This window comes from Camarhynchus parvulus, chromosome 20 (assembly GCF_901933205.1).
Source record: "Camarhynchus parvulus chromosome 20, STF_HiC, whole genome shotgun sequence".
Lineage (NCBI taxonomy): Eukaryota > Metazoa > Chordata > Aves > Passeriformes > Thraupidae > Camarhynchus > Camarhynchus parvulus.
In genome coordinates this window covers 5,409,463-5,423,411 of record NC_044590.1, presented here as the reverse complement: position 1 = coordinate 5,423,411, position 13,949 = coordinate 5,409,463, and the positions used below count along the sequence as shown (strand labels likewise).

Here is a 13,949-nt window from a genome sequence, read left to right as displayed (position 1 = left end):
CCCATAGTCACTAAATATTGCCTGGTGTCTGCCAAATGATGCCTTATGGTGCTTCTAAAGCTGGATGTGACATGCTGGGTAATCTGCAGACACTCTTTTTAGACACCCAGGAAGGACATTGCCTCCTTTTTTTTCTGGAGAGCCTGAAGGGGATGGATGCAGCACTGCCCACCAGATCAGGGCTCTGCAGTCTTTTGTGGACGCTCCTCTCAGGGGCCAGGAGTGCAAACACTGCGCAGTTAAAGACATGGGACTGAAGCACAGAGAGCAGCTGAGAGCATGAGGAGTGGCAGAAAGCAATGATTTCCTCTGGTTGAAGCAATCAACTGATCCCTCACAATGGCCTCTATGAGCATTCTTGGACCATTCTTGCTCAGTTGAGGGTGTTTTATTTTCAGGACTGAGGGTGTGCATGGTGAGATAATCCAGCTCTGCTGATAGGAGCCACTATTGAAGCTACAGAAGCTCCAGCAATTTATAACCAGGGTTTCACAAGCTTTTAGCTTCTTGACTCTGGTTCATAGAACTGGACCACCTCAGGCACACAGTGAATTGGTAAAAGACTAAAGAGTGGAGTCCCCATCTTCTCAGCCCTACAGCAGAATCTGAAGCCCAGGGCCAGGTTTCCATTTGTTGACATGTTTGGCACAAATTTTCCTACCAAATTCCCTTAAATCCAGAGAAACAGCTCAGTATCTCTGCCATCCAAGCACTGGGTCTCTCTCCACAGGCTTAAAGTTCCATCTGAGCTCGCTTTGCTGAGGAAACAAAGAACAGGCTGCAGGACCATAATGAAATGAGTAATGTGGGGACAAGATCCAAAGTCAATGAGCTGACTTGAAATAGCTGAGCTTCAAGGCCGTGGAGAACTGACAGCAGCAAAGCCACAACCAGCCACAGCCACGAGATTCAAGAGAGATCATTAAAAAGATTAATAGAGGCAGGAGCACACAAGGTATATCCAGCTATGAGTCTGTCAAAGGAGGGTCTCTTTGGGATTATAGAACACTGATCAAACACCTTGTGCAGCTTGAAAACTATTGAATTAGGATGGAAATCAGTCAGCAACATCGCTGACTGTGGAAGACAGGATTGGAGAAAAGCGGTGGGTGAAATCCTACCTTTGGTTGTGCTCATGACACCATAGAGCTGTTTCCTGTTCCTTCCCCTTCTGTCTGCATTCTCTAATTTGTTGGACAATGTACCAACATAAGTAACCCTTTAGAGTGCTGCAAGAGCAAATGAATGATTTGGGTAAGACCCTAACAATTCCCCTTCTCATGGCTGCAACTCCCTTGAAGAGGAATGGTCTTCCATATTCCATGCCTCCATGTTTAATTTGCATTTTCCATTATCCTGTACCTTGCTTCAGAAAAAATACTGATCTTGCAAGAAATTGGACATGAGATTCTCGTTGTGCCCTTTTTTTGTCTCAGTTAGTGCCCAGTTTGATGGAATGAGGAGGAAGATGGGGCAGAATGATCTCCTAGGAGAGCTCCAAGTGCAGAGCAGATTTCCTTGTGTGCCCCGGGAGCCCTGACCTGCATGCAGAGCCTGCCTGTCCATTCACCTCCTCCTGCAGACACCCAGGGAATGTGGGTTCCACTTGGAAAGCACGGAGTTCATGGCAAGTAGCAGCTTGTGCACTCTTTGTGCAAATGAAACGTCTAGGACATAAAAATCACCTTGGTGCGCCTTGTCTTCCATCTCCTCTGTTAAATAATAAATAGAAGCCTAATGGAACTGAGCATGACTGCAGGATGCAGTGCAAGTGGAGGCAGAGCAGACCTGTGTGTTCCCCCTTACTTCATCATCAGTGAGTAAATGGGTCACTGGTGAATGAGATCTAAGTAAATTTCCATCCCTTTTTTATTCTGTCTTTTTCCTCAATCTACTGCAATGAGATATGGCTCAAAATCACACACCCCTGCTGCAAAACACTAAATAGAAACATTACAAATTATCTCATCAAACCGCCTTATGTTTCTACTCTGAGCTCAAGAAAATTTCAGCAAATAAAGTTTTTCATTCTAGAAATCCTTCATTTGGTTTTTAATTGTGCAGCAGGATGTCTTGGGATCTGGTCTTTTTCTCCCCCCTTTTTTTCAAATTTTCTATTTATTAATATTTAATCTCTGCACAGTGCAGAAGAAAATCATTTCTGCAATAACATCAGAATGGGAGGGTTAGAAATCAATAGCCAAGCTCTCACAAGACACATTCAATCCCTTCTTAATCCATTTTCAACTGCTCCCTTGCCTTATTACAACAGCCAAGTTTTCCCTCACTCATTAGGTTGGGATATTCACGTTGCAGGAGGGAACTGGAAGCTCCCAGAGAAGCACAAACCTCTGGAAAAGCAGGAAAGAGAACAAAACATTTTTTGTTTGGGGCAGAAGCCTGGGCATCATGCTGTACCCAAACCCCTGCTTTAAAAGCCTTCTGATGGAAAGCCTGTCCCCATTTCCCTGAATTGTTGCCCATCCTGCATCCACTGGCAGCCCTGAGCCACTGGAACGTCTTTCCCTTCTGGTTTTCCTTCAGGGCCATCTGTCACACCCAGCTCCCTCAAACACCTCAAGCATCACCTCCTCTTCTCATGGGTCAGTTGTGCAGAGGTGTGACAGCCAAACAAGCACTGTCAGTGGAGAAACCAGAAAGTCAGTGAGCAGGAGAATCCCCTGCACCTTCCTTAGTGCCTCTAAGGTTTGAGGATGTGACAGCATGGGTTTGTTATATGGGCTTGAGCACAGGCACCGAACCCATGACTGCCAGTCTGACCAGGCACCACCTTGACCAAGCCACACCCTGACTATACAGAGCTTTCAGCCCTGAACAGCCAGCCCACCCCTTCCTTCTGCATCCTGCTGCTCCCATCAACACTTTCTTCTTGGCAAACCAAGCACTTTCCCCTGGGTATGATGCATCCCTGTGCTTCCCCCAGCGCTCAGTTTTATTTCATTGAAGGAAGGCAACGCCTTTGCTTGCCCTCCAAGGGGATGGCTGGGGTCTCTGTCACTGCCTTCTCTTCAGCAGTTGCATGTTCTGGGATAAAGTTCTGCATAAGAGAATTCAAGCTTTCCCTGAAAATACCTGCTAACTCCTCTCTGTGCAGGGTTCAGTATCTGTGCATCCCTTCCATCTGCAGAAGCAATAATGAGGGCTGCTCAGTTTTTAGAGGGTGTAGCCAGAGCTAAGGGTCGTCCATGCATTTCCAGGTGCCATGAAGAACTCTGTCCTAGCGCTGAAGGGCTGGTAGTGTCAGGAGACCGGGTAGGAGGATCAGGAGAAGGAGTCTGGGACTTGGGAGCAGCAAGAACTGTACATCCTATTTAAACATCCCGTATCCTTCTGCTAGATTGAAACAGGGCCAGATGGGAAAGAGAGGGTGATGTGCCCTTGTTCTCCTCAGGACAGGAGCTCCTGTGGCACATCGGAGGCTGGCTGGCTGTTCTGTCCCTCCTGCGCTCTGCCAGCTCTCCCTGCAGCACCGCCGCTGCCTCCGAGCGCGGCTGATGCAAGAAGAGACTTTGCCAGCAGAGGGACCTGCAGACCGGATAATCGCTCCTTCCCCCTGAAACACTCTCCAAAACCCGCGGCCACGCTGAGTGTCTCCTCTCCCGCCTGGGAAAGAGATGTTTCCGACTCGTCTGCCGCTGCTCTTAACCAACTTGCTGCTGGTTGCTTGGGTTGTGGAGAGCTTTCTGTCTAAGGAGACACCTAAAGAAATCCATTCAAACAAGAAACCAATTGAAAATTCTCTGTTTACTGAATTAAAAAAAAAATACTAATCCTGCAAATCCCTATAGCTATCTTCTTGCTGCCATCTAGTGAAGGGGAAAAAGTATTACTTGAGTGACATAAGCAGAGCAAAACCTATCCCAGAGGCTTGTACTTGTTAAACAAACTCTAACTTTGAATAAACTGCTTCAAAACAACCTTTAAAGTTGCATGAAGAGTTCCCTTTTGGAAGTCTCCTTCACAAAATGCCCTCCTAGTGCTTGAATAGACAACTGCTGGTGAAAGCCTGACTTTGTTATCACTTTGTCTGAAGAACAATCCAGTAGTGATCATTTTGTTGTACTGAAACTCTTCATGCTGCCCTTAAAAGCTGTAGGAATTATTGTGGTCTTTGCAGGATCAGCAATGGAAACTTTCACTGCCTTTTATATTACCATGAATACACAATTACTGTAGGAGGGTCACAAGCACAGACTCTACAACACGCCTAATTTATCAGAAATTAAGCAGAATCAAACTCCTTGATAGGAGCTGAGTGAGCTGCAGGACTGAGAACAGGAGCCTCATATCCAGAGTCCTGTGCCTCAGCCATAAGATCTTCCTTTCCCTGGATAAAACTGCTACATTCCTGCATGCCTCAGGAATTTCTGGGAGGAAAGCCTCAGCTGTGTGGCAGACAAGTGATAAACAGGGAGCCAGCAGAAACACACACACTTCAGCAGCTCCAGTTCTTGTTGCACTCCTATCATGCTTCCATGACCTCTGGCCAGCCCAGACCTGTGGTTTTGGCACACACCTGCCAGAGTGAGCTCTGCCTGCTTTCCCCACCTGGAGTTTTTATCTCTACCCACCAAACAGCCAGGCCCAGCACAGTATTGCCACTGCTTGTGCTTTTCCTACTGTTGTTCTTGCTGGTTTCCTGCTGTTATAGGGGATGAAATATTCACCCACCACTTCCAGCAGTTCCAGGGAGCTTCCAGCAGAGTAACTCCACTCATCCCACCTCCTTTTGTACCCACAGAAAATGATCCAATCACACATTTTAATGCTTGAACACGTATTTGCTTTCCACCCTCCCTGTGTTTGCCTGGATATAAGATCCAAACCCTGATCCTTGCAGCAGTGGGCAGGGCTGTATTTCCCGGTACCCACAGCACAGGTCTGGGATCGCACCGAGACCCGACCGCGCTCCCGGCTCTCACTGTGCCCCTCAGCCTTGGGGGTCACTTCGGAATTCGCAGCTTTGCCCACCTCCGGCTCGGTGCGGCTGCCGGGGGGCGGTGGGTGCCCGCTCCCCTCCGGTGGTCGCTAGATGTCAGCACGGGACCGCCAGCCCGGCCCCGGGGACAGACAGACACAGCCCGACAGACCCGCACCGCTCCCGGGAAGGACAGACAGACCATCCCGACAGACCCGCACCACTCCCGGGAAGGACAGACAGACCATCCCGACAGACACGCACCGCTCCCGGCAGGGACAGACAGACCCATCCCGACAGACCCGCACCGCTCCCGGCAGGGACAGACAGACACAGCCCGACAGACACGCACCGCTCCCGGCAGGGACAGACAGACACAGCCCGACAGATCCGCACCGCTCCCGGGAAGGACAGACAGACCATCCCGACAGACACGCACCGCTCCCGCCGGGAAGGACCACCGACAGACAGCACCGCTCCCGGCCGACAGACACAGCCCGACAGACCCGCCCCGCTCCCGGCAGGGACAGACAGACCCAGCCCGACAGACCCGCACCGCTCCCGGCAGGGACAGACAGACCCAGCCCGACAGACCCGCACCACTCCCGGGAAGGACAGACAGACCCATCCCGACAGACACGCACCGCTCCCCGCGCAGCGACAGACCGCACACAGGCCCGACAGACCCGACAGATCCGTACCGCTCCCGGGAGGGACAGACAGACCCATCCCGACAGATCCGCACCGCTCCCGGGAGGGACAGACAGACCCATCCCGACAGATCCGCACCGCTCCCGGCAGGGACAGACAGACACAGCCCGACAGACCCGCACTGCTCCCGGGAGCCACATATAGGGACTGTAGTAACCAAATCATTGATGCTGCCTGTTATTTCTTAAATGTTTGTGACTTGAAAGAGTCTTAGTGAAGTTATGGGTCCTGCCCTGAGGAACTTACAATACCTGTTACAATCACAGCAATTATAGTCTGTTATTAATTTTTAAATATTTACAACAAGTTTTGAATATGTAAAACACTGGAAGAAGTAAATCCCACTTTAAAGCTGGTAAATATTCAACAACATGTGATAGATTTATTTCTTACTGCATATGTCCATTTTTCCCCAAAGCACTTGGAAAAGATTTTATTTTCCGCCATGATCTTCCACATGAGTCACTCCTTTCTGCTATTTTTTTGTCTTCTTTTTTTTTTTTCTTTTTTGTTCTAGTCCAACATGTAAAAATCTAAATTCCTGTTTCTCAATTTTCAGTGAGAAACCAGGTTGAGTATTTTCAAAGATGCCTATTAACAGCTGCAATTTGAGGGAGAAGTCCAAAGCAGATTCTTCCATGTGCATTTTTTTGGAAACACATTAAACCTGAGTGAATTTCAGATTCATACAGACTCCAAATTATTTCTCTCAGCAGTGTGTTTTGGAATTACATATAAAGCATCAAATCCTCCTGTTCTGTTCTGCTGTAGCTGATGCACCTCCCAAGCTACCCTTCAGTGTTGAAATAACCCTTGAAGAACTAATCTGTTTAATAAACCATGGGAGAGCTGTGTGAGAAGTGTTTGCTTCTAATTTTCAGCCCACTTAGATGCACGTGGCATTCTTGGAAAGCTGGCAGTACTTGCAGCATGTCTTTACAACCAGAATTCCTGAAAGTTTATAACAGTACTGGTCTTTCTCATTGCAAGATCTTAACACGTTACCAAAAAAGTAAATCATTCCTAGCAGGGAACAATCCTGCTTTTAACATTTTCACTACATCTTTCTAATGGGAGTTACTTGTGCCAGTGATGATATTCTGGTACCTCCTTCCATTGGTCTGTTATGACTTGGAGTGTGAGACTGGCTCCAGAGACAAGAAGTCACACTGCTCACTTGCATTTGAAAGTCACAGTGGATATATAGAGTGTCACCATGGATATATAGAGTGATCTGTCCCAGGAGTAGCTAAGTGGTTCAATTCTCATAAAACAATTAAGTTACTAAAATCAGTAATTGGTCTTCATGGTTGGATAAGCCTGATAAGGGGAGCAAAAGGGAGATGTGACCATATTGTAACATTCAAACACTGGAGGTGAGGTAAGAGAACTCCAGTGAAAAGTATGATGGACAAACCTGCTGCACACTGATGCCAGGCTCAGACAGAGCCAGTTTTATGTGCTCCACTCCTCCAAAAAGCAGAAACACAACCTCCCAGATTGCACTCAGAGCAGGGGAACAGCCTCGTTCAGGCAGAGCTCTGCAAGCACAGCTGGGGCTGAATGTGTCACTGTTCATCTCAGCTCTCCTGGCTCTCATGTGGAGAAGGGAGGGAGACAAGCTCGTCATTTCACGTTAGCACACAGCACACAGGGAGCTGATGGGAAGGGGACAAGCCAACTTCACTTCAGAGAGGGCCTGAGAAAAACAAACCACATTCTGGAAAGAGCCTCCTGTCACTGTAACACCCAGGCTATTTACTACAGCAGATAAACTGCCAGGTGCATCTGCAGCAACTGGTTGCATCTGCCTGCAGGCAATATCCACCTGCTCACAGCTATGTGTCACTGCACAGGATTCAGGATTCATCCCAGGCACATGAGGGGCCTGGCCCAGGCTCATGAAGAAAGCCTGGAATGCCCTTATGCCATCCGTAAAACAAACCTCAGTAAGATGAACCAGTCCCCAAACTCTAGAAAAGAAAGAAATTGGGAATCTCTTTCTGTTGCAGTTAAAGCTTAGGCCCTTGTTGTCATCTTGATGCAGGAATATGGGACTAAACATCCTGGCTGTCTTTCTCCATGCAGCTCCAACCTTTGCCAATGGTTGCCTCCATAGATTTTTCTTCATGGATCAGACAGCACCAGTCCCAGTGATGATTCCTCCTGTCCTGCAGACCATTTGTTTGTTTCCCATCCCAGTGTCACGCTGTGTTGCTGGTACCCACAGCCGGGGAGGATGCAGGGTCCCTTCAGAGAAGGGCTGGGTCATCATGGATCTAAACTGTTCCTGGCACAGGGAAGAGAGGAACACTGTGAGCCCCTGAAGAAAATGGAAATAGACACGGTCTTTGCCTTGGAAATGTCCCTGCACACCAGGTGCCTCCTCTGTCAACCCCACCTAAACCACCACGACTGCATCTCAAGCACCAGGTGTGCCCTGGTGCTTCCCTGAGCTTCCAGCATCCAGGGGCAGTGTGTTAGACAGAGGGGAGGGGAGGGGAGGGGAGGGGAAGGGAAGGGAAGGGAAGGGAAGGGAAGGGAAGGGAAGGGAAGGGAAGGGAAGGGAAGGGAAGGGAAGGGAAGGGAAGGGAAGGGAAGGGAAGGGAAGGGAAGGGAAGGGAAGGGAAGGGAAGGGAAGGGAAGGGAAGGGAAGGGAAGGGAAGGGCGCTGCCCTGCGATTGGCGGCGGCTGTCCCCGCGGCCCCTGTCGGCGATATAAGTGCGGCGGGGCCGTTCTGCGCTCACTGCCCGCCCCCAGCCCGGGCGCAGCGCCGAGCGGAGCGGAGCGGCGGGGCCGCCTCCTCCTCCTCCTCAGCGCCCAGACAGCGGCGGCCGAGCGGGATTCCCGGCGATGGCTGAGCTCAAGTCGCTGGGCAGCGAGGCGTACCTGGCGCTGGCCCCGGGCTACGGCCCCTCGGCTTTCGCCTACGGGGCGGTGCGCGGGGGCGCCGAGGGCCCGCGGGGCGCCTACCCCGGGGGCGGCGGGGCGGACTTCCACGGCGGGGCGATGGGCAAGTCCGCGGAGAGCAGCGGCGAGCAGAGCGGCGACGAGGAGGACGGCTTCGAGGCGGGCGTGAAGGGCGGTGCGGGCTTCGAGCGAGAGGGCAAGCTCAAGGGGGGAGCCCTGGGCAAGAAGCCCAAGGAGCAGCGCTCGCTGCGCCTCAGCATCAACGCGCGGGAGCGGCGGCGGATGCACGACCTGAACGACGCGCTGGACGGGCTGCGCTCCGTCATCCCCTACGCCCACAGCCCCTCGGTGCGGAAACTCTCCAAAATCGCCACGCTGCTCCTGGCCAAGAACTACATCCTCATGCAGGCGCAGGCCCTGGAGGAGATGCGGCGGCTGGTGGCCTACCTGAACCAGGGCCAGGCGCTGAGCGCCCCGCTGCCCGCCACCCTCAACCCCTTCGGACAGTCGCCCGTGTACCCCTTCGGCGGCGCGGCCGTGCCCGGCTGCCCCGAGAAATGCACTGCCTTCACAGGAGCCGCCTCCGCCCTCTGCAAACACTGTAACGACAAGCCTTGACTTCTGCCTTCTTCGGGCTTTTCCTTTTTTTTTGTTTTTTTGTTTTTTTTTTTTTTTTTTTTTTTGTTTTTTTTTTTTTTGTTTTTTTGGTTTGGGTTTTTTTTTTTTGGTTGGTTTGTTTTCTTTCTGTGCACTTTTCTTCCCACTGCCATCAGCCCTGGCTTCTTCCTTCCATCAGTTAAGTCTGGGTTTTCTCTTTTGTTCTTCATACCCCCCAAATCTGGAAATATTTGGCAGTTCACGTGGATCCCCCCCAAAAACACCCACTTTCTACTTTATTTAGTTTCCCCCCTCACATGCAACTTCATCTGTAGAGTTATTTCCTTCCCAGCCTGTCAGTGGATTGTGAGCGTAATGTTGCTTTTCGCTTGCTCTGAGCTCCAAAGTTTTCGAGCGGTTTTGAAACAGAACTATAGAAAAACAGAGAGGGAGAGGGATCTGGAAATGGAAACCTCAGTGAATTTGCGTTGGCATGATCGACCTGTGTTAAAAATAGATTAAAAGGAGGAAGGGGAAGAAAAATCCAGCTGCAAACTATGCAATGTTTCAGAATCGTGGGTGGAGGGGGTTCTGTGTAGCCAGCTGGGGTTGGACTGCACCCGCAAATCCAAATGGACACCATTTGGTCTGAGCCCACGGGAGGGGGGACGTCCAGTACTCTTGCTAAAACAATTGATGCTTCAAAGTAAGATGCTTTTTTTTCTTTTCTCTCTTAAAAAATTAACCCGTTCTTGGACTGAGAGGAACCTGTGATTGTATGCTAATGCTTGCTGTTTGCCTGTTTCTCAGCTTGGTTCAGTTTTCCGGATGATTTTCCAAAGTCGTTGCTCATCATGATAAACAAAGCAAAAGGTGACTTAACATATTTATATGTATTTATAATAAATAAAAGACATGAATAACCACTTTCTCTGTCCTACATGTCTCTAAAACCAGCTGGCAGTTCTGCAAAACTGCTGCTGGAGCCAGGTAAAGCAGAAATGAATGTGGCAGAAGCAGCTGTGTGAACTTAGGGAAATTATCAGAATACTTGGGAAAAGTTCCTTATCAGCAGGGATTTGCATTTTTTCTCCACTTTCTCCTGAATCATGAGCACACAAAAAAATGTTGTTTATGTCTGACTCTGAGTTAAGCAAGCAGGGGTTTAGGTTGTGTATTCTGATGCTTGCTGGGGAATGCTGTGCCCTGAGAGTGGTGTTTGACTGGGGTTATTGTAGCAGCGAGCTTAGCTCTGAGCACCCCTATGAAAAACATGGCAGGGAAGGAAATCGCTTAAAACACTCTGCTTATCCCTTTGGTTGGTTTTCTGTTCTCTCTACAGCTTAACCCTAGATCTACATCTGGGGTTTGGGCCACTTAATATCATGGCTGAACTAAGGATCTCTTCCCAATATTGGCTGTGTTCGTACAAGTTACAAAGTGCGTCTCGCGCTGGCCGAGTTCTCTGTGTCACTTGTGTTGGGTCACTTTGGTTTTCTGGTTTATGTTGTTCAACGCTTTGGTGCCTTGTATGCTTCACTAGTAATTATATAATAATAATAATAATAATAATAATAGAGGTGCATTCAGTGCTTTCTCTTGGGGTTGGAAATACCCACCCAATGTCAGAGCAACCACGTAAACTGGTACAGTCGCAGCCTCGGGGGCTCGAGCTGTCCGTGGCCATTTGTGTTAGGAGTGGGGTGTAACTATTTAGGGTTATTAAACCAATTTCCATGCCTGTCGCTAGTGTTATGCTAATTTGAAAAGGACTGCCATCCCTCTGAAGCGCTTGTCCGTGGCACTTAATTTTAATTAATACATTTCCAAAAGACTTTTTGTGTTTGGAAAACGAAGTGTGTGATTAAGCCTTATTCATAAAGACATATGTTTAAAACTGGTTCCTGCTCATTTCCATTTTTATATCTTCATTTCTTTCCTGTAATTAAAAAAAAAAAAAGGAAAAAAATAGAGTAGTTTTACAGAACAATTTATCTCTTGTACCTTTTTCTGTAAAAGAAAATTTTGAAAATGCTCTTAAAGCACATCTGATGAAGCAAAAATAAACCAAAACCCCTACTGAAGCAAAAATGACTGGAAACTGCAGATCAGCAAAGATCACTCAAAATTTTGCAAACTGAGTTGTTGCTAGGAAATATTTGGGAAAAAAAAGGCCAGTTTAACAGAGAATTATAATTTTTAAGTAGATGTATGTTATTTCTGGTTAAAATTCGAGAAGATTGAGAATATTTAAATGGAGATTAGCTTAATTGTTCATTTTTCACCAAAAATAAAATAGTTGGAGAATAAAGTATTTAACAGCTTAATATTTAATCTGAGTTTGGTTTACTTAAAAGGCTAAAAATAATGGAATTTGTAATTGCTTCTTTGTCAAATAATTATGGCCCAAAAAAGAAGTCTTACTAATTTCAGAGCCTAAAAACTCTTCACAGTCTGAGACAAGCTATTTTTGGAATTATGGGTTTTAGGACAGTGATTGTTTTAAATGTCTTCCTTTCATTTATGTCAGTAAAAACTTTCTCATACTATCATATCTACCTAGAACCCTAAAATTCTACCTTCTGAGAGTTCTTGAAATATTTAGGAGGCTCTTCAAGAGCCCACTTGGCATTAAATGATATCAGGAGGCTAAGTAAGGAATTTCAAATACAGAAGAAAACACCTGCATTAATATTTTTTTGAAAGCAAAAATAACAAGTTTGACTATTTGAAGTGCTGTTAAAAGGCCAGACATTAAAACAAGTGCAGAATTTATCAAAACAATACTAAAGACAATTAACGTTAAAGTACAACAGTTTCAAGTTTCTATTCAAAAGGAAAAAGAAGATGAATTGTAACTTTTCCTGCAACGAACAATATTAAACTGAAAGAAAGTTGACCAACTTCTCAGTAAATCTGGAAGTTCAGTCCTGTAGAAGTTCAGCTGCTTCTGTCCAGCCTGGGCTTGCAGGATTTTAGCTGCTGCTGAGGTGGAGCCTGTCCTGTGTTTCCCATGGCAGGAAGGCATCTGCTCTGAGGTGATTTACACTGCCCTGAGCTGCTGCTGAAACTGCTACCAAGTGAATGCTTAATACTTCGCAAAGATGATTTTGTTGGCAGGGGATAAACGAGCAGCTGACCATTGCATTTGTGTGTGTGAAGCATCAGCGCTGTCCTTGCAGCTGTGTGTGGTTTTCCTGAGGATGAAGTCCTGTACTTGTCATTTGTTTTTTCCCCTTCTCTGGCATATTTTGTGTACCATGTAAGGTTTTAAGTGTCTCCTTCCATTTGGTGTTTCAGAGAATATGAAGGGAGGACTTGATAAAAACTGAAGATTTTTTTTCTGTTCAAATGTTCTTGTTATGATGCTTGCTCTTTTTTTTTCCCCCAAGAAGGATTTATTGTGTATGCTCAGATGGAACTGAAATACAGATCATGTGTTCTAATGTATTTATTATCCTGATTTGTTCACACTTGGAAGAAAACATAATGCCAACTTTTAATTAAATATAATATATTGTTTTCTAACCTCACTTAGTTTTTCTTTGAACTCCAAGACTGAGCAGCAAGAAGTGTCAGAAAGAGGAAATGCTGCTTCGCTGTCTGTTCTGTATTTTAACTTGTGTAATTCTTGTCACTAACCAAAAATGAAGGTTTTACTAACCAATTTATATAATGTCACTAATAGGGGATTGGAAACTGCTTTCACCTTGCACTGCCTCAGCCCAGGTTTGACATTAGCAGTCTTGAGCCTGCCAGGTAAAATGCTCTTTAACCAAATACAGGGAAGCAACAGGTTTGAAGATGGAGGGCCCAGAAGGCAGCTGTCTACTTCAGATACCAGCAGAAAGTTTAATCAGTTGGAGTTCCTGGAAAGAAGCATGAGAATCATGAAGCTTTTCTTGTCCTTTGATCCATATCAGTGATTTTGTGTCATTCTCTCACAATACTTGAATATTACTGCATGCTGGGCTTGTTTCCAAGACTTTAGAGAGTGATTGCTTTCTGTTCTCAGATAATTTTTCTGGTATTGATCTTTACACATACATTTCTATAATTTCCATTTTATAAGAGCATTAGACATTTTTCAGGGTGAAATGAACGTAGGGCCCAGCCCTGGTGCAGTTTTGCAAATTGGCAGCGTTGGTGACGTTGGTGACAGCAAGACAGGGCTTGGCACTCTGGCGCACAGTGCTGCTTTCTGACCCAACAAGGCGCCTTTAAGAGCCTTCAGAGGCCCAGAAAAGCTTTATACCTTTATTATATCAGCCTTGTAGCATGTGTAAAGTGTAGGGCACAGTGGATAAACCCCTCCTTAAAGCTTTTGTGGCTTTTCAGACCGAACCTGCGCATCAGCAGCGAGAGTCGCAACGCGTCCCGCCAGGCTGAGTCCTCACAGGCAGCAAATTTCCAGCCCAGTTTGCCACAGCTGGAATTATTTAGTTGACAATTTAGGAGAACAAAACCAAACATTCCATGTTTCACTTCCACAGCATTGTGCTCACCAAGTGTGTTCCTTGAGTGGACTCTTGAAGAGGTTGGTCACTGCAGCGTTACTGAAATTTGTTTTACCTGCGCTTGTTCCTTGCCATGTGAGTTATCAGCAGAGAAATCATTGCTTTGATCTGAATCAGTAAAAGGGTTTCTAAAGAATGCTAAAATTCACCAACCAAAATTTTCAATTTTCGAAACTGCTTTTATGGTGTTCTCTGTCATTTGATATAATTTTGATTAGTATTGCACAGTAGAAAAGTTGGGGGGGGGTTGTTTTCACTAATCCTGATTAAGGCTA

At 46.9% G+C, this 13,949-nt stretch overlaps 1 protein-coding gene across 1 annotated transcript; it reads left to right on the top strand.

Annotated features, from left to right (window-relative positions):
* Nucleotides 1-8,436: 8,436 nt before the first annotated feature.
* BHLHE23 (basic helix-loop-helix family member e23) lies at nucleotides 8,437-9,237 on the top strand. The gene has a single exon (XM_030963137.1). The coding sequence runs from the start codon at nucleotides 8,504-8,506 to the stop codon at nucleotides 9,176-9,178; it is 675 nt and encodes a 224-aa protein (XP_030818997.1). The 5' UTR covers nucleotides 8,437-8,503; the 3' UTR covers nucleotides 9,179-9,237.
* Nucleotides 9,238-13,949: the final 4,712 nt, after the last annotated feature.